The sequence below is a fragment of the Falco biarmicus genome, chromosome 8, assembly GCF_023638135.1.
Source record: "Falco biarmicus isolate bFalBia1 chromosome 8, bFalBia1.pri, whole genome shotgun sequence".
Taxonomy (NCBI): Eukaryota; Metazoa; Chordata; class Aves; order Falconiformes; family Falconidae; genus Falco; species Falco biarmicus.
In genome coordinates this window covers 55,300,549-55,326,147 of record NC_079295.1, presented here as the reverse complement: position 1 = coordinate 55,326,147, position 25,599 = coordinate 55,300,549, and the positions used below count along the sequence as shown (strand labels likewise).

Genomic DNA, 25,599 nt, shown 5'->3' with positions numbered 1-25,599 from the left:
AGTTTGCAAATCTTAAAAAAAAAAAATTCTCTCTTCCAAGATGACTACATACCCACCAGCAATTCCTCTGCTCTGCGCCTCATAATGCTGCAAGTGCAGCACAAGTGTAGAACAAGAACACCGTGTTTCTAAGCAATTTGTCAAATAATTAAATTATGCACACAATAACTAGCTGGCTCAATTATATTAGCCAGTCTCCATCATGTAATATAATTTCTAGTGGCTGTTTAGGCACTAATAGCCTCAGATCCTTTTAACTGTGTCTGGTGCCAGCTGCGGTCTGCATGATGTCTCTCTGTGCCAAGTCAAACCCCTTGAATGGAAAATTCACGGCTCAGTTTCCAAGCCCCCCTTCCTTATGGAAGTTCTAAAATGCCATTTTCAATAAGGATGCTTCCAACATTGAATAGTGCAGAATTTTCACTTAGGTAAATAAAAAGCTCCATTTGGTTTGCTTTTTCTTTTTCTGCCATTTAATGCCATAAAAAGAATCCTTCATCAGAATAGGCTGGTATATTGAGATGCTATAAAACTGTTTCTAGGAATACCAAATAAATACATGGACTTTTTGGCAGACCATAAAGGTATTTAAAGGTCTTTTCCCCCACCTCCTACAAGAATATCTTCTTCCTTTTTCAAATATCGTATGCCTTCCCTTCTAATTTCTGTGACTCTGCTGCCTTCAAAAGAAGAGAAGCAAACCCCCAAAATTACACAAGCGTGATGACTCAGGAACACCGCTTATAAAGGTGCTTTGTTTCCCAAACCCATGGTCCTAATAATGCCTGACAAACCATCTCATGAGCTGAGCAACGCTGGAAGGGGCTTCCTTCCAAATCGCTAATTTGAGACTGGTTTTCTATTAGTGGTATTGCAGCGGACAGATACGTCACCTCCCCAGCCAGCCCCGCATCAGTGACATGCTGCTATGTCCCACTGCACTGTGCAAAGCTTGGCTGTGACCCTTCCTCCGGTCACTTCACATGGGACATGGCAATGGATGCCTCAGCTCATCGAGGCCCCTTTTTAAATGCATTAACACGCATACAAGATATATCAAGTCATCAGTAAAACGTCTCCTTGCCCACCTTCTGCCTGCCAAGACGCCTCTGAAGAGTCTCACACATGCAAATCCTCCCCCTCTCCCTGCTTCCCTCACATTGGATTTGGTGCAGGGAAAGCATTAGGAGCCCTGAGCAAGAACAGGTTCAGGGATCAGCACACGGCAGCACTCCTGGGAAATGCAGGTTGTGTTGCTTGTTCTGCTGGTGGCTTTCTTTGACACCTGAGGCACACTCGGGCCCAGCTCCACATCTTACTCCCCACTGCTACTCACAGACACTCCAGCAAGATCCACCCAAAGCTGCAAGCATCTAAGTCCCCAAAAGCTTGGCTTTTTCTGGGCCCGTCTGGGCAAAACCACCCATCAACATCATTCCACGGCCAAGGATCAGGCTGGTTCTAGGGAAAAGCTGAGGTCTGTTTGCTTTATGGAATTACCTTCTTTCACAGGCAGGGCAATTTTCAAAGCAAACCTTTCAGACTTGAGTATTGATGTACTGGACTAAGGCACAAAATGGTATTCCTCCAGGCATGGTTTTTCATGTATTTGCTTTTCTCATCACTTTATTGTATTTTGATTTTACTTATGACACTACCATTTTCTTCATCAGCCAGCAACAACAGAAGACTGGATTTAAAATTGCCCAGAACAATTTAAGCTCTTTATATGCCAGGGCACATGATAACTTTCTCCTGCCACTTCCCAGTCCCATGGACTTCTTAGATAAAATGAAATCAAAGGTTAAGCTTGCACAAATTAAAACACCTTTGTTCAGTGCACTCTTGTGGTTAAAAAAAATAATCAGTTGGAAGTTCGTTCCTTCAAGAAGGTCAACATATTCACATGATTTCAGCACCTATGTCTACTATCATGGGTCAGGAAATCCAGTTAATAATATGACAGCACTCATGGTCCAGTGCACCCATCTCTCTCAGAAAACTTACTCTTATTATGTGGGTGCTTCATATGAGGACGAAGTGATGACTTGGCGAGCAAAGTGTCCCCTGGGTAACTTAAGAATTAAAAGGCTTTCCATTTTAAATTAGAAATGTGAAGCTTTATTGCTGCAAATGACTTACAAAAGCTACTCTTTTAAAAACAAACAACAAAAATGAATAATCTAGCTGATTATGATGCCTTCAGAGGCGTGAGGCCAGTTCCATTAGCTGTGGATCTGACCCAACAGGCTTAATACATCTGCAAGTACTAACAAGAGGGAGCTCAGGTCTGTTTAACATTCAGTCAGAAGCCTGTGCTGCTTTATAAATACAGAGAATGAAACATTATATGGAAAAAAAAATGTACCAGTGAAGCATTTCACTTCCCTGATTATTATTTTTTTTTTTTTAGCATTCTGTGGTTTGGCTACAAGACTCAAAATGCACTTCACGACAGTCAATAAACTTTGCCTTGGCTTCAGTCAGCTGAAAACTCTTTCCTCCTCCATCCCATTCGGTCCCTTTTGCTACATTAGCCAAACTATCATTAGGCATATTTCATTCCACCTCAAACGATGACAAGAAAATTACCCAACAAATAAGGTTTACTGTGGAGTGGCAGAGGTACCAGAATGAAACATGCATTGTGCTGTTGAAGACAAAGATGCAGTGTAAGAAATCATTCAGACTAAGTGGAAACCGCAATTATGTTTTGTAATTAGCAGGATGGGTATCACCATGCAGATGCTTATGAAAGTCTTCAAGCATTTTATTCCAAAGCAAAGGGTCGGTTGAGGTTTCTGCTCTTTCATCCGCCAATGTATCACGGTTTAGAGAATTTATTCAGCAGGTCTACCCCACAAACCCTTAGGCATGTGAATATTCTCTGTGACTTCCAATTTTAGACATTTTCTACATAGCAATTAGCTTTCTTCTTCTCTCCAAAAATCAATTAAAGGAAAAAAATAACCCTGAACTAATCTCTGCAGCTGATTACACTGTCAGTGCTCACAGATGGCAAAAATAAAATATATTTCAGATGTTTTTTCTGACTTTGCAAAAGAGAATGTGTCTGTGTTTCTGTAAAAAAGAATATAAACCGAGAACACACTTTAAGGAACAATCCACTTCCTATAAAAGCCATGGTGGTTTTCTTGTGCTTTGCTAGGTGGTCCCTAAGCCAGTCATATAGAGCATTCTAATTAAATCAAACTACACTTTCCTTGTGTGTGTTTTAGACATGGAAATTCTTCCTGGCTTTACCTTGTTGGGACCTAGCCTGTACCAGAAAGCCAGGTATTAGCTGGGAACACTTAAAAAAACACGCAGACTTTTACCCAACCAGAGGAAACCTTGTGGGGTTTATAGTACCATACCTGGTGATGTGATCAGAAATATCTGTTTTCTGGCAGCTGAGCCAAAAATCCACATTTGGTTCATCCTCACAACTCCGAATTGTCAACCGATGATCACAAATGGCTCCATCAATCTACCTCCACACAAGCTGCGAGGCCAACCGGGACAGATATGACCTATCCTCTTCTCTTACCATTACAGCCAGAGGAGGAGAAGAGTGATTTCTGAGCTCAGGCAGAAGGACGATGAGCAACATCTCTCCTGCCCTTTCACACACACCACAGGTGAGTCTGAATCCATGCACATGCCAGTTTGTAAGTAGACGCAAGACCAGGTGGGGCTAGGAAGTGGATTTTTGAGAAAGGGGATATTGTGACCCTCTGCACTGCAATGGAAAATATTCAACCTCTGAAGACAAGACAAAGCTTGGGCTCCAAAGACAAGTCACTCCATCACTGTCTGGAGAAGACTTAGGTGCAGCCAGAGCTGCCTGACACCCCTGCCAGAAGAACATGCCCACCGCATCTGAGCCCACTGGGAGATGAGATTGCCTGATGATAGTTGAGAATTCCCAAAGGGAGTCAAAGCCTTTGAATCAGTCCCTGGAGACTGAAATCAACCCCTTCATACTGACACGTCCCCCTAAGCCCCTGTTTGAATGCAAGGCTCAACAGGAGACCACCGTACCGTCCCCGATGCTGGTGCCAGTGCCACAAAATGCCTGAATGCTATTGCCACTGCTCCTCTGTGCCTGCCACCTTCCTCTGCTTTGTCCCTTGCTCTCCAAAATCACACCGCTCATCCAAGTGCTGTGCAGCTTGGAAACAACATCTCAGCCACATTAGCAATTATTACCGAAGTGAGAAAAATCTCTGTGTATTAGAGCGTGTTCCCTCCCTGGAGCACCACTCGCATTAGTCAGTGTAATGGGATCTTTCAGCAGCCACTCTGCATCTTCCAGATAACTGATGCCATGTGGCAGTTGCCATGGTAACATTGTTATTGTTAGTATTAAAAAGCAGTAAGGAAAACTGTCCTGCTCACACTCAGAGGAGTCCTTTCTGTGAGTAACTCCTGCCCTGTGGTACCTTAACAATTAAAGGAATCTTTAAATTTATTTAGCTATTGAATGGGCACAATGAAAAGCCCCATGCCATTTTTCTGGGATTCATTCCTCTGCAGATTAGAGGAAGAACTGTCAGCATAAAGCAAGAGACTACAGGTGAAAGCAGAACATCTATGGAGAAATTTGCAGGAACCATGGCATGGAAGGGGAGTTTGGAAAGGGGGAGCAGGGGGAGCTGAATGAGAGGAATGCCACATTTGGGGCTGGGGGGGTGTGCAGCAAAGCAAGGGAGAGTTGCCACCTACACAGCTGCAAGGGTTATGTGCCCTTTAAAAACAAGGGCAGGGTGGGCTGGTAGATAAATATATGCATTCAGGGAAATGAGGTGTTTCTCAGAGCTACGCTCACGGTGCAGACATTTGGCAGTGCAGAGGCCACACAGCAAGTCTCTGCATGCCACTGTACAAGACATCTTGTGCTCACATCTCAACGGATCTTACCTGCAGAAAGAAAGGGACCGAGACCTGCTCCTCACCTTCCTCCACAGGCATAAAAACCTGGGACTTTCCTTCCTTCTGAATTGCAATGCCTGTCACAGGAGGATCCCTCCACTACAAGATCTAGCTGAATACCCTAGGGATTCAATGGGTCACATTCTAGTGATGGGAGCAGAGGAAGCATCTTCCATTTCAGCAAAGCTGCTAATAACAGGAAATCAAACCCTGGCCCTGGCCCAGAAAAATCTTTCTTAATTAGGAGCTAAGCATTTCCGATACTGGCTTGTTTTTTATAATAAACAATTACTGCATCAGTGTCTGCTTTGTAGGGTGTGGCTGGAGACAAAACCGATTTTGTTCTTTCACATTAGGTCAGAGGAAAATAATTGTTTCAGTATGAGCATTTCAATAACTGAAATACTTGAATGGGTTCCACTATATTTTAAGAACCTGATGAAAAGTGTGGCCAATAATTACATCCACTGGTTACTGGATCTGCATGTATCAGAACAGTTTTAGGGTGGAGGGAGAAGAGAGCTGGTCTAATAAGAAATACAGTCATTGCATACTCAACAGGAATGGATTACACAGCCAGTGACTCTGAAGATGGATCTTGCCAACTTGTAGCAAAACGAGTGAAGTTCCCAGTCTTCTTCAGTGAAGTAATGATCAATACTTACAGATGATTTTTCCAGGTAGATAAACTGCTCATAAGAAAACATCTTACATACCTCACTTCCTCCCCCATACGCCCACTCCTAACTTGTTCTGTTAAAGACAAGTACATAGTTTAATTATTCCAACCCTGAAAGACCGGTAACTGCAACTTTCTTAAGAAAATGATCCATGAAAAGGAAAGAACTGTGGAAGACATGAGAAGTCAGATAACTATGGTAGGCAACTATCACCCAACTAACCGTCATTAAATCCCTGTCTCCCTGAAAAGGCAGTAATTAATAGCTCCGTGGCACTTAGCGATAACAGAGGTCAAACTCGTTGCATGTGAACTTACTTGTGTAATAAAGACAGCAATTGGCACAAAACCAGTAACCGGCAGGCAGTTATGTGTGTCAACCCAACGCTCCGCGTTGTGCACCTACACTGAAAGACCCCTCCAATATCTTTCCTGGTGCTATTTGGAGATAAAAAAATCTGGGCAAACTCAGAGCTAGCACAGCTCTACCTCTGCTCACTGGGTGTGACTGGATAAAGCACAAAATTCATCAGCAGCTATTCTCCAGCTTGTTTCATCTTAAGCAGGGTCGTGATGTCTTGAACAGAAGGTTCAGCTAAGTGACTGTCAAGAAAGTGGATAGAAGCTCACTCTTCACCTTATAAATGCTTCTGGTTGTTCTCTGTGTTATCTGGACTGATTGGAAGACAAAAGGAGTCACTGGAAACCCTGTCCTCCAGAAGTAACAAGTTTCATTCAATGGATAACCTGCTTGAAAAGCAAAAGAGCATTTGATCTCATTTCAGTACTGATAAAAAGAAGTAAGGGCAGAAACTCATGGGAATGATGATATTCACATATAAGAGACTGTTCTTAAAAGCTGTAACACAGGATATCACTGGCAAAAAGAAGTAGTAAGCCCTGCCTCAAATGCAACAGGTTAGATCTGTTGTCCCGCACAGGAACATCACACCTGCAGACTTTTTCTAATGCACCTCGGTGTCACCACTGGATGCCAAAGCACGGTAACTTGAGCTACCTTCAAAGCATGCAAAATGGAAGGCAAACACCAGACACCATTCCCCTCCAGACTGAGAAACCTCGGTATACATCATTACTGCAAAATAAGATCTTTGCAGTTCAAAAACATCCTAGAGGGACACACTCCAAAGGTATAAACAGTCTGGAGGAGGCAAGGTCTATAAAATCACTGCCAGTCAGCTTAGCAAAAACGTTGTCATTGCTCCTCTGTGAAGGAGTAAAATGATAAAAAAAAAAATATTTTATGTACGGATGGCTCAACGATAATGCTATTTTAACATCATTTTCTTGTAACCCATCTACACACAAGTATTTAAACAGCTGTTATAAAGTATGTATGGGGTGACTCATCCAGCTGAAGAATAAGCCTAATTGGTCAGACTTCCAGGACACTGTGTGCTGAGCTATAGAGAATCATAATCTCATCTATTAGGAGATGTGACAAGTTGCAGAAGCTATCTAAAATTCCTGGAAGAGGTAGTGTGAAATAAGAACCGTTGCCTAGGGACAGTCTCTTCTTTACAATAATTAAAGAGCTCAGATCTGTGCTATTCTGGATGGATGAAAAATATGCATGCATAAGCTTAAATTCTGGCTTTGGCTTACTCATGCGAGAAAGTTGTCTAATAATTCATTAGCCTCTTCAATAAAAGATGCCCAAAAGGCAGAATAAAGGGCATCTGTGGATTTGACTGTCATGTTCATATGGTCCCAAAATTTCCCCCAGAGATCCTGCTCTTCTGTATAATGCAACTACATGACTCAGAAAAAAAACCCCAAGAACTTGGGAAGAGTTTCCTTCTTCCCTGAGAACATTCTCTCTCACACCAAGTGACCAGAAGTAGAGAGGGAAGAAAAACACTTCACAGACTGAAACAGAAATGTTAAAAACCCCTCCAGAGAGGTTATTAGTGGGTGGGGAGCACAGTCATAAATATGGAGTCCAGCAGCATTTTTTCACACACACATTAATTTTATTCACTTTGCCGTATTTCTGTTTGAATTGCTGGTAATGCTACCATTTAGGTGAAAAATAAAATACAAGGTGTCTTACTCTGTATTCACCAGTAGCAGACAGGATAGGATCTCTGGGCTATTTTCACATCCTCTTACTGTCCTTTCTCTTTCCCCAATGTACAGGTACCATGTGCTGAGATGTATTGCTCCTCACACACAGACTAGTAGAGCTGTAGTAGCAAAATGGCTCCCTACGAAAACCCTTGAACTCAAGCATTGCTGTGGACTCACACTAGTTGTACATGCATTTCCCATACAGCTCTCACACATTTGGCGTGCACTAAACCACAGTTTAGTTTAAACATCCAAGTCTACCCTTGGATGGACTATTGGCCTTTCCCTCCATCATTTCTTTTGCAGAAATCCAGGGGATTATTTACGTGCTTCTACCAGTGTGTAGCTACCAACAGCCCAGTTCAAGTATAGAGGAATACTTCAATTTTAATCAACATGTTAACAATAAGATGTGGATGATATTTCCAACACATCACATACTGGAAGGCTATAGCATAGCATATAGAATAGCAATCAGCCAGCAAAAGAAAACACAATGATCTCATTTATATTATCTTTTTTTAAGCTTTTAAAAGTGTAGCCAAACTGAGATAATAAAAATTAAGTATTTACTATGATTTCTTCTTACAAAAAACAAATGTAAAATGATTTCATCAGTACCAGATAATAGGCCTGCTTATAACCAGAGGGCAGTATTTTTAATAACTTCACTAAAAATATGCACCGGTACAAAAATGTAGCGCAATAAAAAAAAAGTACAAAAGGTAATGAAATATTACCTATTATCTCAGCTCATTTTTGTCAGGAAATAATACTACAAACTTAATACGATAAATGGAAGCCTTATGAAAAGCAGGCTGGGAGAGGCTTATAGTCTTATCCAGTATTAGACGAGAGGCTGAGTGATTAATAAGTTGACATTGAAGAGCAGAGAATGGAAATCATATGGACTTTGGGGAAAGGAAATAGCTTAAAAATGAAACTGTCATGCTGCCAGGCTGCCTAGGAAGAGGCACAGCTCCCACAGCCAGCCCCAGCGTGCCACAAAGGGGAAGGCAGCTTAAACCTCTGTCGGTCCGTGCACGCGGCTGGAGCCCCCAGCAGCACTTGAAGAATGGGAAAAATAAGGTATTCTATAGAAGGAAAAGATTAAACGAGATTTATCCATAGCAGTGGATGAGCTATACATCTAACTTATGAGCCTCCTGCACACACAGTGTGTAAGGCTGACCTGCTCTTGATTGCCTTTTTAAATAGCAAGGCCAGATCTTTTGACAGGATTGAAACTTTGTCTTACACTGACCTTAACGCCGTTCAGGGCTGCAAGATTAAGTTTTAAATAGCCAGTGAAACACCACTACTTACAATATCAACAATGCCATTTACTGAGGGTCACAAGCCAAAACATCACTTCCAGGAGGCACTACACTTACTGGTGTTTCTCGGGCACATTGTGTCTGCTTCTGATCTGCATATCGCTCACCCTGAAAAACCTCTGCTGCAGTTTCCAAGGCTGGGGTTTTAACTGTGGCTAATTCGTTTACGTTAAACAGAGTATTATATATATATATATATATATAAAATATAAAATCAGTATAAAAATAAGATGTTTACTTTACTAGTGGTACCAATGGAGAGTCACCGTTGGTGGTAAACAGATGCTACACATGCAATAAGATCAGTAAAGAATTCAACCAAAAGCAACAGCCTGTAAGCCCCTGGCGAGCTGTTTAGATCAAAACATGTGATGTCCACTTAAAAAAACCCCAAGAATCTATAAACACTTATTCACAGACTTCTTAAGAATAAATTATGGCTGTAAATATCCTGGATAAAAGCAACAGAGTTGTCCTTGAGAAATAAATAATAGTGAATTTCTGGAAAATACATAGTGCCATTCTGTAGTGCTTCAGAAGAGAGTAGATAAACATTTCTTCTTTAACTAAGTTGAACAAGCCTTACCTTGAAGGTTATCAAGGATGTATGGTAACAAATTTTCCTGTATCACATTCCAATTTTAGAAGTGATAGTTTTCTTCTAAAGTATTGGAAAATAATTAAACTTCTTTGTTTCTTTCAAAACTGAGAACAACTGAGCCAAATGAAAGACTGTGCAGTTCCCTGAACCAATTCCTGTTAACTGTTGAGGATTACACCCTTTCACAAAAATTCGTAAGCCAAACACCAGCTTTTCAAGCAGCAGGACTATAGCTAGGCACTGTCTCCTCAAATAATTTCCTCTGACTTTGGAAATGTAAAATCAGATCTTGCGGTTTTATCACTCCCATTGTCTGTGGTTTAGGAAAAAGCACCATATCTTCTCAAAGAAAAAGGAAAAAATACTAGCAGCTATACGTTTGGAGACTAATTTTAGGAAGAACTGAGCCATTCTGATATGCTGCAGTCAACAGGAACTGAGTGCGCTCAATAATTCATGAGTTTCTTTCCATGTTTGAGCTTGTTGAAAATTTCTCAAGGAAACATTTTTCATCAGAAAATTCCAACTCCTGTGAACCAAAACTGCATACACGACAGGATATCCTTGGATACTTGTCTAGTATCTCTCCTTTAATCCAGTTTGAAATGGCTTTTAATCTACAATAATATAATTATATAATAATAAAATATTTAAAATATTAAATAGGTTGCTTGACTACAAGACAAAAGAATTTCTAAAAGGTGAAACAAACTATTTCGATCAATCTTCACCGTGATTTTTTGTTCTTTTAAAACACAAATGTTTGAGAAGAAAAAAAGATTAGAACTTGTTTTTACCTTCAGTTTGAGCTGCAAAATATTTTCATAACATTTCCTGGGAAAAGGTAAACATTTCCTACTTTAGATCTAGTTATGAATGGATTTTTATGCCTCTTCTTAGTGATGAGTGGTGTGTTAAATTTGTTATGTCTTTACTGTCGCTTTGATCCCGTTATTTTAAAATGAATGGCATTTGCATCAGAAGGCAGCATAATAACCTTTTCTTACCTTTAGTCTTTCTGTTACACCATCAGTGAAACTGACTGTGAATTCAGCAATTTTGGGCACTCTGAGTTTTCCTTTGTTCTTCTGGTCAGGCTGATATTCTGTTCTTGTTTTCACAATTACCTGGAAAATATCAACACGTTAAAGGTTTCTGCACACATGATACGTTTTTTCTGTTATCTAAGCTTTTCTGTACAAACCATCCCCTGGACCTACACAAGTACCTTAGAACCATAAATTAACACCAACTCACCGTACCCTCAGGAACCGAGACAGAGAAATGAATAGTCAGGCAGATACACAGACCTAGGCCAGTGAGCTTATCATCATACCGAGTCTTAAAATAGCTGACAGCAAAATGTTTGACACCCACTTTTGTTTAGGACTAGGCATATAATTTTTATATCGTCTCCAATGGGTAGAACGCACAGAAAAACAGCCCATCCTAAAGAAGAGCCTCACTTACTAAAAACCCCATCCCAACAGTTCCACTGAAGCCAATTTAAACTTGGGCCATTTGGTGTCTCATTTATTTAGGTTCCAAATTATCAATATTAATCTCATGCTATCACCTTGGGTTTTCCCCAGAAAATCACAGTGTCATTTGCTGACTAGTCCAGGTCCTACTAGCCTTACAAAAATGAGAACTGAGAAGTCCTAAGTGGCTTTAAAAGGGAATGGTCAAATTACCAACACTGCATTGTCAATCTACACTGAATTTACTTGTAATCTAGAATAACCCTAAATATTTTGGGTAAAATGCACCCATTGTAAACACAGAAAAAGTAACACCTAATGCCAGCTGCTCTCAGAGGGGACGAGCATCAGGGCTATACTCTGAAACCAACAGCCCTTCAGAGGAGTGAGCGTATCCATCCCAATATACACAAGAATCTTAAAAGACTACCCATCCATGAGCCTATGCAGCTAAATAGCATCATGAGAACATGCCAGCATAGCCACACTAGCTTACTCTGGCTCAAAAAATGCAAGAGAAGACAAAACGGCCTTGTCTTCAGCACTGGCCAAGAGCTGGAGCTCATCCCTGGAGAGGGGAGCTGTGGTTGTGAGCACACGCTACCGCTGCGCTTCTGCAGAGGGTTAGAAACCCGGAGCAAGGTCCGCAAAGCATACGATGGGTTGGTGTGGTCTACAGGGCTTGGGCAGATTAAACAAAAAGGACAGAAAGAACACTGAAGCTCTTGATCCTGGGGCCAACACTTCCACTTCTTTGCCTCCCATCCCAAACTGCAGGACTTAGGCAGCTGTCAGCCTTGCCAAGGTGAAAAGTAAATATTTCAGGAGTGGTGACTGGTTCATACGCGAGTGACAAGAATGATCCAAAAGCTCTTTGTTAGAAACAAAATGTCTTGAAGGACTGAAAAAGATTAAGTGATGCACAAGGCTGAGTTACCAGCTAATGAAGAACTTATTTGCAAATGAAGATGGCAAAGTCTGGTTTGGACCAGAGAAAACCCCAGGTATTTAATCCTCCTGCACTTAATGCCACGAGAAAATCAGAGTGAGAGAAAATCAGTGAGGAGTCATAAGCCAATTTTCTGGATTCAAATGCAAATCATTAAGGACTGATGAATATTTACATCCCTCAGCAAATCCCTCTCGATAGCATTTACTACAGTAGCATTTGCAACATTAGGACTCGGGAAGAAGAAGAGACAAAAAGCCACCCAAATATATTTATATTAGTAGTTTGGAACTCAGAATTTCTAATGACACGACATAGCTGATGGGAAATGACACATGGGGACAAGCCTGATTCGGTGGGTTTGGGATGAACCCTGACACTGCTCTGAACCTACTATTGCACCAAACCCCGCAGTGCTCTGAAATGCAGTCCAGCACACTGTGGACCAAAAAAAGCAAAGCTCCCTCTCCAGCCCAGACAAACGGGCCCAGGTTAGCTCTGAGCTACAACAGGCGATAACCTCATTTTCTTACTCAAAAGAAGGCGAGTGCAGTCAGGACTCCATGCAGCTGGCCCCCAGCTTCCCAGTCTCCTCACTGGCCTTTTGTAAGCCCAGTACAGTAAGTTACAGACTGTCGGCCATCAACACCTGCCAGCCAGTGTTCAGAAATTGCACTCGTTCTGTTTTCAAACTACCAGTCACAATATCCAGTTCTCCCAAATTCATGCTTCCTGCTTGATATAAATCTTACTGCAGACAAAAGTGTTAAATATACATGAGGGCTCTTCCACAGACTCTAATGTTAGGTCTTAATGAAGGACCACAAAGACAGAATATAAGAAAAAAAAAAAAAAAGAAAAAAAAAAGCACCTTACTTGTTTCTAGATATAATTTAATTTTATTCCATTCTTTGTCATTAATGTCAGTTTTATTACGGGTATTCATTAACTGTTGTTACATTCAACAAATACCTGCTAAGCAGGAAAGTTTAAATTATGCTGTCTACAGGGATACAGCATGAGACTGAAAATAAACCCACACAGCCCTTCACCAGGCAAGTCCAGTAGCAATGTCAGTCATGTCTGCGAATAAATAAATTAGCTCAGTCCCCAGCCAGATCAGAACCTACTTGAAACACAATTTGCTGACTGTGCCAGCAGCGAAATGTGTGTGTGCGCACAGCCATAGTCATCCTGCTGGTCAGTGTTTTGCAGAGAAATTTGCAGAGGTGTTGAAAAGCTTCACTAGACGAGGTAAGAAGTGCTTTTGCTAAATGCCTTTTGGCATTGCAAAAGCTAAATATCTGCTCTCCAGAAGTATCTTTGTCAGACACCTGGTGGAGTTACTCAGCAGAAGAAAGACAGTCAGTAAGGTCTCCTCTTTAAAGGAGAGTGGAAACCTGTAGTGTAGGGGTAGCAAGCATTCAATATTGTGGCAGTAATGATAAAAATGTCATTTTGTCGAGGGCACGGGCTGCACATTGAAAGGAAAAGAGCTAACTCTTGCTTAGTCCCCTACAGCCTAAATAAATAAGCCTGAGCACGGGTGCCACTTTTGCAGCCACGTTCACCCCTTCTCCATCCGACAAGCTGCCATCCCCACCCCATGCAAAGGCTTCTGGAAACTGAGTTGTGTTCATCACACTCCTTGAGCATTACCGAGGCCACACCAGCCACGGCGACCATAGCAATATCCAGAGAAAGGAGCAAACACTGTCAGATGGCAACACACGGATACGCACACACACACGCACCGCACACAGTTGTCAGCGGAGCGTTTGCTACAGCGACAGCCGCCCAGGCACGTCAGTTGTGAGTGCCTCTGAAACAAGTTCAAATGAGAGCTGCTCAAAACCCCAAAGAAATTTTCTAAAGCACAAAGTATTAATCTAAGTGCAAATTTAGAAAAGGAATAGTTAATCTTGTAAAGATTTTTTTTTTTATCTTTTTAGCATTATTGGGGTTTTGCTATTTTGGTTGGTGGTTCTCCTTTCATTTTCCAGTTTTCTCATTTGGGTTGGATGGGAAAGAAGATTTGCCTTCCCCCTGTTCCCTGCCATCACTCCATTTTTACCTTTTCTTTCTATTTTGTCACTGAGAAAAAATTCCTGCCAGTAAAGTCTTTCAGATATTCTAACCAAATTGCTGTTGGATGTACAGTAATAAAAATCGCACTGACTCCACAGCCAGTGCAATGATCAGCATTCATTTATCACCGGCTGCCCCAGAGCAGTTCCATCAGAGCCCAGGATCCCACTGTTCCGATGCAAACAAGGTACATTCATCTCACACCATGACAGGTTTCCTGGGAGAGCTACTGGCGTTTGTTACAAACCACAGCAAACGGAACGATCCCCATTCCTTCCCCCTGCCTGTTTTGCAGCTTTGCTGACTTCCATAGAGTTATTCTTCATCGAAACCAGAGGAAGGGAGTGTAAGACTGGGGTCCTGTGCAGGTTGCAATTCAAAGCAAACTGAAGTGAAAGAAATGCCCATCTCCTCATTCCCTGCTCTGCAGTGCTGTGAGGGTAGAAATGAACCGCTGAAAGGGGGTAACTTCCAGAGCTGGCAGCAATGCTTGGCTGTGCTCTGGCCTCCCGAGTACAGACAATAAATGCAAACAACTGAACCAGTGCTTAAATGGACAAGTAGTCTCTTGGAATGTTCCCAAAAAAGACAATTAGCTCCTTCTCCATCCCCACTGCAGAAACACCGTTCTGCTTATTCTCCACACTTGCCACCATGAGCTCTCACCTCCTCCTGCATGCTCCCTAAGGCTTGTCTTAACTCATACTCATGGTGAGAAGGGTCTGGCTGTTTCAGGTTGGCATCCCTACCCGTGAGCTTACTCGGGCAGAGAATTATTGCTATGATTTTTATTCACCTCATGAAGCAAGCCCGCACACCTAAAAATTAACATCAAAGAGCAAGGACAGTCCCATCAACTTTTTGGATTGCCTAAGCCTTTGTCTTGTCAGCCTTTGTGTTTCATTATTTAGGTCCTGATCCAGCACCAGCTTATGCCTGTGCCCCACTTTGTGTGTTGTGATCGGCCACCACAGAGAGCAGCCTCTCCGCCAGCTCAGTCCAGCCTACCCGCAGTCCTTTAAAGCTGGTACTGTGGATGAAGCCTAGATGAACGCTAGCTCAGGGGATGGCCCTGCAAATTATGTTGCTACCATGACCTGTTCTTAAAGTTTTCACGCTATTTCCCAGAAACTCTCCACCTTTAAATTGCAGAGAGACTGTGCTGCTCATGGCAGATGCAGTAAAGGGGACACAAATAAATTACTTGGGACTTCCTTCATTTTACATCCAAAATAAAATCGTTCTTTGAAAGTTGCTTCCTAGATGAAGTACTACTAGATGACGTACTACTGACTCTAGTACAGGAAGAGAGAAAAGGGTTTCCAAGGACCAGCAAAACGACATCTCTAATTACAGGAATCCACACTGCAGTCCTTGCAGCTTACTCCATAACCAGGTTTATCTAGCATTTGAACTCATTAACTTCCAATTCAGCAAAGCACTTAAGCTTGCAATTAGTCCTATTAACATCAGCAGGATTAGTCAGATATTTAAAGTTAAGTGTGCATTTAGGTGCTTTGGCCAGATCAGAGCTTAAACTGGCATCAGTCACCTTCCTACAGCCAGTTATAATACTGATGCAAGGCTCCTGTGGCATTCTTTGGCAAGATCGCTCAAAGCGCTTCACATACCAGCATGACCCCAGTATCCCCATATTACTGATGGCGGAGTAGGGAAAAAAAAAAGAAAGAAAAAAAAAGTTTAGTAATCATAGAATTTTCACAGAATGGTTTGGGTTGGAAGGGACCTTGAAGATCATCTAGTTCCTGCCCCCCAGCCATGGGCAGGGACACCTTCCACCAGGGCAGGGTGCTCAGAGCCCCATCCAGCCTGGCCTTGAGCATCCCAGGGATGGGGCATCCACAGCTGCTCTGAGCAACCTGCTCCAGTGTCTCACCACCCTACTGTGCTGAGTCACACCAGCAATTGGTGGCTGAGTCAGGAATATGACAGACCACAGCTCGCTGCTACTTACAGTGCACTGTGTTTTCTCAGGTTTTCATTAATTGAGTGATAACAGTAGCTCCAGCACATTCTCCATTTAAATATAACATTCTTGGGATTAGGGGCTAGCAAAATATGGCTGGGGTGGGCAGGAAGTCAGCTGTCCTATGGAAAATGGCAGCTCCCTGCAGAATCGTTGTCCTCAATCATCCTAGGCTGGCAGCTGAAATAATACTCTCCATGTCTTGAAAGGTATTTATTTTCTGTCCTTTTTTTTTGCATCTTCTGGTTCCCCATTCCAATCCCTCAGACACTTTTCTGCAAAAGCTCAGTAGCGGTCTATACAGAATGGCCTGTGAAAGTCATAAAACCTCAGACACGACAGGACAACAAGCCGTATCTATCATGCTGCTCCACACAAGAAAGATTTTTCTAATGATGCTGTTTGCTAACACACTTATCGAGTCCTACACCTAAATGCACTTATTATTCTAGGCTTAATGCTAGTGACACCACTGGAATCAATAGAAAACCTTTCCTCAGCTTTAATGAATGCAGGACCAGGCACCTTCTCTGTAGTGATGCTTTGGAAAATTATAGGTGTGCTGAGGTGAGAAACAACAGATGAGAGTCTGCGTACACCAGCAGGAAATCCATCATCAACCACCTTGAAAAAGTAAACAGTAGGAGACTGCTGGGAAATCTAGAGATTTTGGATGCTGAAAGAAAAAAGAAAGAAAGCTTCTAACGAAGTGAACTATACTAAAAGCATTTGCTTTGAGGAGGAAGGAGCAGAGTGGACATGAAGTAGGACAAATGGAAAACCAGCACATTAAGCATGGAACCTGAAAAAGGGTTTTCCTGCAATGGGATGAAGTAAGTGTTTCAGAAAATGAACTGATATGAATTCTGAGTCTTGTCTCAGACTGACTAAACGCAACATCATTTACTGCCACTTTATATTTGCGTTTGAGCTCTATGGTTTTCCCTGAAGAAATGAGTAATAATATTTAACATAACTGGCATTGTGTTTAAATTATTCATTTGGAAAAAGACATGCAGCCCTTCTGTAATTCCCACTTCACTGCCACGGTGCATGTAATATATTGTGGTTCAGGTGCTGCAAAGTGCAAACCATAAAAATTTAAAATACTACTTCCCGGGATTATTAATAATGAAGAGTCTCTCACTCAGAGTGGCTGTCAGCTTGACAGAAGAGATAAACAAAATGTGTTTCTCCTAACAAGGAGAAAGGTTTCTTCCAAGTTCAAAGCCGGACTTTGTAGTCCCACAAAATGGTTGTTAACACGCCCATCAGCTTCCATACGGATTAGTCATGCTCACTTTTAAATGAAAATGAGACTCTCGGCTTCATTCCTTTCTATGTCTTTCTTCCTCCCTTGCAGAGAAAGAACCAGAAAATATAAACTTACCACTGGCACCAACGACGTGGTTTCCTTTGCCTTCATTACCCAACTGAGCACCAACAGCTGAGAAAGACCTTAGAGAGAGTCCCCGCTGTAGCATGCCATCCAGGTTACTGACAACAGCAAAATGGTGACCCCCAGTCCTGGCGCCAGATCTGCTCTGGCTGAGTTGGTTTCTATGCTTATGTGCTGCAAGCCAGGGCTTGGCTAAAATTCACCACCTGCTCCCACACCAAATTCTCCAGTGACCTACCAGCTCTAATCCTCACACATAGCCAGCTTCAAAGAGCAAACGAGATGTTCACGTTGCCAAAGTAGCTGAAGTTAAAATACTTAGCAGTAGAAGAGTACAGGAAAAGAGATGGAAAAATCATGTTTCAGGGCTTAAAACAATCTCTTCCTTTGCGGGCTTAGGATGAAACATTGATAGACATGAGCAGGTCCATGCCTACTGCAGCATCTCCTGTACCTTCTGCTGACTCTTGCACTGACTACTACTGCTAATACCAGGACACGCTGGACTGATTGGATCAGTAATCTCAGATTACCTGGCAATCACTGTGCTGCCAATTCCCAGATCTTTAAACAATCAGGTCTTTAAAAAATTTCCTAAATAATTATGACTATGTCCCATCCCATGGGAGAGGCAGCTATGCTTCCAAATATACAGGATGGACACATCTCAGCAGGCACACCTCCCAGAGATTAATATTAAAATTGGCATTTGGGATGTAGGTAATGGTAGTCCCCATGGCATCCTAGTCACTATCTGAACACATAAAACACCTAAAATATCAAGCAGAAAAAAGAAGAGGGGGGGGGGGGGGGGAAGAAAGAAAGTTTAAGCAAAGGATACCCTGAGAACAAATCCATAGTCAATAGAGAAAGCCACAGTCAGTAGAAACACTGCTTTTTCTCCCCTGTATCAGCTCATCTAATGGGTGTTGTGCTGGAAATGAGTTTCACAGAGGGTGGTAGAAAAAAAGTGGTCTCCTGAATCAGTGCCAGGAGGATATTCCAGGCATAAGGAACATCACAAAAGGACAAAGACAGCAAATGTAATCAGCCCTGACATCACCGATGAAAGGCAGCACAAAATGCAAAGGCTGCACTGGGAGCTGAAAGCAGCTCAGAAGGGAAAGACATAGTTTGCAAGCACAAAGGGAGCTTGGAAATTATTCAGCTAAGTCCCCCTACAAATCCCTAGGTGACCATAACCATCAGGAACCCACAGGAGGCTGAGAATGGGTGACAAAAATTTATTTCAGTAGGTTCAGCCAGGAGAAGGTATAGCAAAGCAGGAAAAAGAATCAATCACTCTGCTGTAGTGATGGTAAATTGGCCAGGGTAAATTAGCAGAGCTCCATTGATTTCATCTAAACTACACTGATTTATACTGGTCAAGAATTCTGCCCAGTCTTACTTTCGAGACCAGTAACTGCTATGTGGGGTTCACTTCACGGTCTTGCTAAAATAACTACCACCTGCAGCAACGGGCTTTCATGTTAGGAGAAAGACTTGATTACAACAGGCTTAGCCAAGCATCCGTACCCTAACACACTTCTCTTGTGTCCATTTCTGCTGTTTCTGCAGAACGCAGCTCTAAGAAGTGCAGTGCAGACATAACAGGGTTTAAGAGAGGCAACGGAGGTCACAAAAACGGGCACGCGGTGGCTTTAAACCACCTAAGCAGTGCAGTTAAGGAGAGACATGTCTGCACAGGCTGTACAAATCCCGAGATTTTCTACAGTGAAGATCTGCAGCAGCAACACGTTATCTGTATGCAAGCGAGGCAGTTGAACGCTACCCCAGGTGTCTGCGAAGGCTGCGAGCACATGCCTGGATTGCAGTGCAGCCCTGCACGAGCGGATCGCCGGCGAGCAGAGGTCTTCGGTGCCAGGGGAAGGCTAGCCCAACAGCAGCCATGTCCAAAGAAGAGGAGCTTCTTTGAACTGCCAAGAGCCTGAAGTGGGGCTGTCCAAAACATGCAAACAAAACCAAAAAGGTTACCCTGAAACCCTGCGCTGCCACAGTGTGTGTTGCTGCAAATATTTATTACAGCTTAATGAGCAGAGGCGATGTTTACATTCAAATACACATCTAGAGGACAAATGGATTTGCGCAGCGTGGGAGGAGGACAATGTCACAGGAGAGGAAGGCTCAGACTTTGGTATTTGTGGGGATTAGGCAGAGTATCCCAAGTGGAGAAAAGAAAGGATGGAGAAAGGCAAGACAGCCTGCCCATTCCTTCATATTCTCAGTACTCCCTTTTTATTCCCTTCCTTTCTTTGATTCATGCTTTATTTCCCTTCGCATCCTCCTCCTGCCTTTTACTCTTCCTTCTTTCAACTGCCACTATTACTAGCCCTGCCCCATCTCTCCTTTTGCCATTTGCTCCATCCCACCCAATTCAGCAGCAGCTGCACAGCAGCACAGACGCCTGCCTCTGGCTGCATCAGGAGCCCCACAGGCAGTGGCAGGGAAGGCTGAGCTGCCTCTGGCCCCACCACACGTAGCAGCACCCCGAAATCAGCTCCATGCTGCCCCGATGGCGTGTGCCTTCAGGCTGGCTAGAGCTGCCATGTGCTGCTGGGCTTCGCCGAGGGCAGACTGACATCAGTATTTCAAGACAGAGTTGCAAGTAGTCCCCCAGGTACAAAAGCACTCATCCAGCATACTATTAATTATGCCTGCTCAGCTGGCCAGGACAAAACATTATTTTCTGTAAAACCAATAGGGACAGGCTGTGAACACAAGGGACCCCCCTGATTTTCAGGAACTCCTGATTACTCTGTGTGAATGCGTGGCCTCGGCCACTCAGAGAGGGGTGCCACCGAGGAGGGCAAGTGGCAGGAGGATGGGATGGGAAAAGCATCTGAAGAGAGCACTTACATCTATTTTTTTTCTTTCTTGGGCTGGATGGTAGGAATTTGTCACTAGAGAAATTATTTCTCAAGCCTCCAGATGCATTCAAAATAAAGAACAATGGGCCACATGATAAGCCTTCTGCAGCCTTCACCACAAAAGAGATGCCGGATGTTTTTTTCAGCCCTGACAATAGCGTTCATGCACTTTTGTGTTATGTAAAATTGGGATTTTTACTGCCAGAACAGAGGCATTTCCTGCTGGATTATACTGAAGTGAGCCTATGAGACCAAGGGGTCCCCAGTTGTTGATCTCATTTAAAATTTCAGTGAAACAGTATGGTCCCTGAAAAGCCGCGTATCTTTTAGCATTATCATTGCAGAGACATGTAACAATTACAGGCAAAGCTTTGTCTATACCTAGGAAAACAAGTGAAGAGCTAGCATTTTTCCCTTTGGTCCTAAAAGAAAAAAAGACTTTTTTTTTTTCTCTCTCTTTTCTTTTTGAATAAGAAGAAATTAAATTCAGAGACTTAAAAAGCCAGGTCAGGAGCTTGTCACCAGTGATGGGCTATTATTCCTGTTACATAGATGGATTTCAGCAAAAAGGCCACGCAGAAATGATTTAAGAGCATCTGTCTCTGCCTTCTGCAAATGTGCCACCCCAGCAAGAGAACAGGGGGCAAGGGAAATGCTTGAAGATAGTCAATAAATACAAATACTCAGCACGCTTAGCACCCTGAGGGAGAAATTACTGTCCCAGGTACATTTCTCCCCTTGCAGCCATACAACTGCTGACAGAACGAGGAGAATGCTGATGCTGCAGGAGGAACAGCACAGGTCTTAGGAGGAGACATCCTCATTTGGTGGAAAAGGAAACAGTCAGTCCAGTGGCCAATAATTTTTAGAAAAGGTTACCAAATTCCAGCCTCCTGAATTCCTGCCTGCATTTTTTCAACAGCGTCAAGGTGGAAGTCGGAGGGAGCTGCTAAGCTCACAGTGCTTTAGAAAACAAGCCTGTTAGGAAAGCATCTCCAAAAGGACGGACAGTAAGTTTAAGCACGCCTTTAGGAAAGCGCTTCCCTCTATCACCCCCCACATGATTTCTTATCATCAAGGAGCAATCTGAAAAGAGACGGGTTTCAGGGATTACATCACATGAGCAAAAGCCTCATTTTTATATTCTTTCACTGTATCCTCTCTCTGAAAGGGGCGCCAGACACAGCAAACACTTCGAAAGAGATGAAGCTACGGTGAAACAGCTACAGAGGTTAATGCTGAGAGTCACTTCAAGTGACTCTCAAGTGATCCAGTGACAAAAATATCCTTCAAATGAAGAATCAGGTATTTAAAGCCCTTAAAACATGATTTTTCAGTCTGTAGATTCCATAGGCTTCATGGGGTGCTTTTAGGGAGCTGCAAAGGTAAGTATACTGACAAACAAAAGGTTTCTCTTCAACAGGCAGGCAGGCGGCTAAGACTTAATTAGAAAAAGCCTACCAATTAAGACAGCTTGCAAACCTTTGCCATGCAATATACATAGACCAGGCGAAGGCATTCTGGCACACTGGCAGTAGCAGCACTTGGGTTGCCCAGCACAGTATACTCTTGGATTGCTAGCCAGAGCTGGTACTGCTCCTCCTTTACCAGGCAGACTGAAGCTAGAGCAAGCACACAGCCCCAGGCTGCAGCCAAACCTCCTTGCTCTGGTTTTCATGCACCCTGGACTGCCCTAGACCTAAGGTTAGACCCAGGCTGACAGCCAAGTTTCTTAAATGACGATACCCTCTCACAGAGAAGAGAAGCCCAGAAAAGGGAGTATTTAGCAGGGTTTTTTTCCCTAGATCTCACTTACAGGAAAATGCCAGGGCACACCAGCTCTTTGTTGCAGTGGCAAAGGCGATGTGATCAGCAGCTGGTGGGCGGGCAGGGAGCAGGGCCGGGAGCATTGCCTCCCTGTCGTTAAAAGTGAGCGGCAATGGGTTTGCATTTAAGAAAACAAGCAAGCAAAGTCCTTCTGAGCTGTTGGCACGCAGACCCCAACACCAAAGATGGTTTGGCTCTGGTTGTTCATGCAGCATCCCACGCAAGAGGCACAGAAAGAGCCTTGGCTTATGTTCTCACTCTCCCAAGCTAAAAATCAACTGCTGCCAGGTTTTAGGAATAGATGGAAAAAAAGTCAAATCGATTTTAGGTCAGCTTTTTTTTCAACCTTGTCTCCTGACTGCAAGGCAAGTCCAAACAACAGACTCTGAAAGACTTGAAATCCATGTCTACTCTTCCTCAGGCTCACAGACTGACTGAATTCAGTAGAAGTTTCGCTTTCCTAAGTAGAAACCTGAAGTTTCCCCCTATCACTTAGCCTTTGCCCAAGCTTTTCACCTGAGGCTCAACTCGTTATTAGACACTCTTTAAATAGACCCTCTGCCCTAGGGTGAACTCACCCCAGCAGAATCTGTTCTACAAAAAGCAAAGGAAACAGATTGTGAATTATTTTGCTTTTACCATAAATAACCGCTCCTTCTTGTGAATGGGTCTCCATTTGCTGTTAACTCCAGGCCTACTGCACACAGGAGCTGAACCACAGCCTGCAGAAATCAATACCATTGACTCTAATGAGTTCTGAATCACGCTTAGCACTCCTGGAGATACATCCCACTCTTCCAGCAAAGAAAAATATGGATGTCAGTAGATGCATTGACAGTAATGTATGCTAATGAAGGTAATGTAACCTAACAACATGTGAATTATTGATGTAGGCATGTTTAAACAGAAAAATCAGCAAGGAATCACACCAGACCAATACACTCCACTGTTTGTTCACCAACAGGCAATTGGAACGTGGTGGTTGTTAGAACACTCATTACCACTTTATTAGCTTGAATGGATTTTTGTTGGGTTATCCATGTCTCACCTGATACATGAGTCCTTTCACATCGTGTGACACTGCGTGATCTCAATGAGCCTTTGTACTAGCACCAAATAAGCTACTTTTACACATCTATGGTTTCCTCTGAGCTTTTCAGATGTTTGTGATAAATCGTACTGCTTTGCCTGAATTATTTTGCTCAATCTTATTTATCGGTCATAGATAAGGGCTGGTTTAGCTCTTCATTCACAACAATTCATGTAAGTGTAACTCTCCTGAAATGCAGCAAAGTTGCTCCTGATTGTCATGAGGCACACAGAGAACAAAACTAGCTCCTTTGTCTGGCACGGCTCTGGTCCCCAGGATGTCAAGGCAGTTGACACAGCTCTATCATAAAATAAATACGGTTTGTCTATCTAGACAGTTTTGTCATATCCATCATCATGTTCTCCTAATGTATTTAGAGAAAAAACATTTTGTACTACAGTAAACACAGGATATATATTCAATAATCATCAGTGTAAATTTTACTATTATTCCATTAGCCTGTGAGATGTAATCATTCTGTCTGTACTTATGGGTGAGTTGGCTCCATCTCTGTGGTATCTGGGAACTACATTGCAGACAGGCTTTGTTTTTGTAAGGACTGTTGGGGCATACAGATTTTTACAGTCTCATCATGTCCTCACCAGGTTACATTGATATGCATCATCACCCCATCGATATAGACAAAAGATTTCCTAGTACATACTGCATCGAAAAAATCCCAACCACCGAACCGCAGGCGATTGCCGATGCACGTTATCTGGGCATTTTGGTGCTGCATCCAGGTCTGAGAGGGCTGAGTGGGAAGGGGATAAAGCTGTCCCCGGGCTGGAGCCAACGGGGGGGAACAAGCCCTGGATTGCTCCATCACCGCCCTACGCACGAGGGAACTCTGCCACTCTCTCCAGAGAGATCAGCATCCCCAGTGCCCAAATAAGCTTTGCAAAGCCATAGGGAGAAAAACAAACGTTAACTGGCTTAATAATTAAAATTAAACTCGGAAGAGTTACCACGTTACTCTCAATGCAGGCAATTAATCTTACTGATAATAAGGCATTGTAAACTGCTCCTCAGTTTCTCCAGTGCCTGCAAGAGGAACGCACTAAGCTTTTCCCAGTTGTATTTCTGGAGGGATATTTGGGGGTTTTTTTTGAGGAGGGAAGGAGTCAGGGGGCAGTTGCGTGCTTATTGCCCGCGTTAAAACAGATAAACACGCTACGAGAGATAAGCCCTTTTATTTATCGACCAGCCACTACGCCACAGCTCATATCATCGGAGACCAGCAAGACCCCAAGGCGGTGAGAGCCAAGGGGCATGTACGTGTGCGCAGCCATGCCGGAGCAGCGCCTGATCCCGTTTTACCTTTTCCGGAGCCGGGAACTGCAGGTGATTTACTTCCAAAGGCGTGATCAAAGGAACCGTCTGAAAACCATCTTCGGTGGATGGTGGTTTGTTGTTCTTGTCGTTCAAATTACTCCCCAGCTTCACCATCCTCGGACCTTGCTTTCCAGACCTACAGCCAGCGAGAGGGTCAGCGTCAGGCGGGTGGCGGGAAGGGGACGGTTGCCGCGTGCCCGGCCCTGACGCCTGGCTGCCCCCCGCCCGGCAGGGTGCCTGCACGGACACCCCCGCAGCACCCCCAGCGCCCCGCGCCACCCGTGGCACCGCCACCGCCAGCCGCCGCGGTGCAGCCCCTGGGGGGCTTTTGATTTGACACCCCCGCCCCCCCATTTATGTGCAGCCCCCTCCCGGGTGCCGAAGGGGGGGTTGGGGTCCATCCTCCCGCCTGCCCGGGGGCGGCGGGGCTGGGGGGGGGGGAAGCTGGGGAGAGGGGGGGTGCGGGCTTACCCCCCCCCCCCGCGCCCCGCCCGCGCCGCCGAGCCCCTACTTACTGCAAACCACGCGGTCACGGCGGCGGCTGGGCCCGGGCGCGGCGGGGGGTGGCGCGGCGGCGGGGGCAGGTTCCCGCTGAGGCCCGTGCGCGGCGCGGGGCGCGGGGAGCGGTGCTGAAGGGACAGCGCTGCGCCCTGCGCTCGGTGCGGCTCCGCAAGCGCGACTGAGGGCGGGCGCGGGCGGGCGGCTCCCCCCGCCCCCCCCCCCCCCCCAACCCCCCCCCTCCCGCCACCGCCCGCTCGCCGCGCGCGCGCCCGCCCCGCGCGGCCTCGGGCACCCCCTGGCGTCCCCGCCGCGCACGGCCGCGCGCCCCGGCGGGCGGTGGCGCCCCCTGCAGGTCGCGAGTGGCGCTGGCGGGGGCGGGGCGGCGCGGGGGGGCTGCGGCGGGGGGGGGAG

The 25,599-nt window shown here is 44.2% G+C and overlaps 1 protein-coding gene across 1 annotated transcript in view; it reads right to left on the bottom strand.

Moving 5' to 3' along the window:
• NSG2 (neuronal vesicle trafficking associated 2) overlaps window positions 1-25,393 on the bottom strand; it is a 37,843-nt gene extending 12,450 nt beyond the window's left edge. Inside the window, exons 1-3 of the mRNA XM_056350202.1 lie at window positions 25,203-25,393; window positions 24,673-24,823; window positions 10,651-10,770 (exon numbers count right to left, since the gene is read on the bottom strand). Of these exons, the coding sequence (XP_056206177.1) occupies window positions 10,651-10,770; window positions 24,673-24,801 (249 nt within the window). The 5' untranslated portion in view covers window positions 24,802-24,823; window positions 25,203-25,393. The remainder of the gene's footprint in view (window positions 1-10,650; window positions 10,771-24,672; window positions 24,824-25,202) is intronic.
• Between the last annotated feature and the right edge of the window lie 206 nt (window positions 25,394-25,599).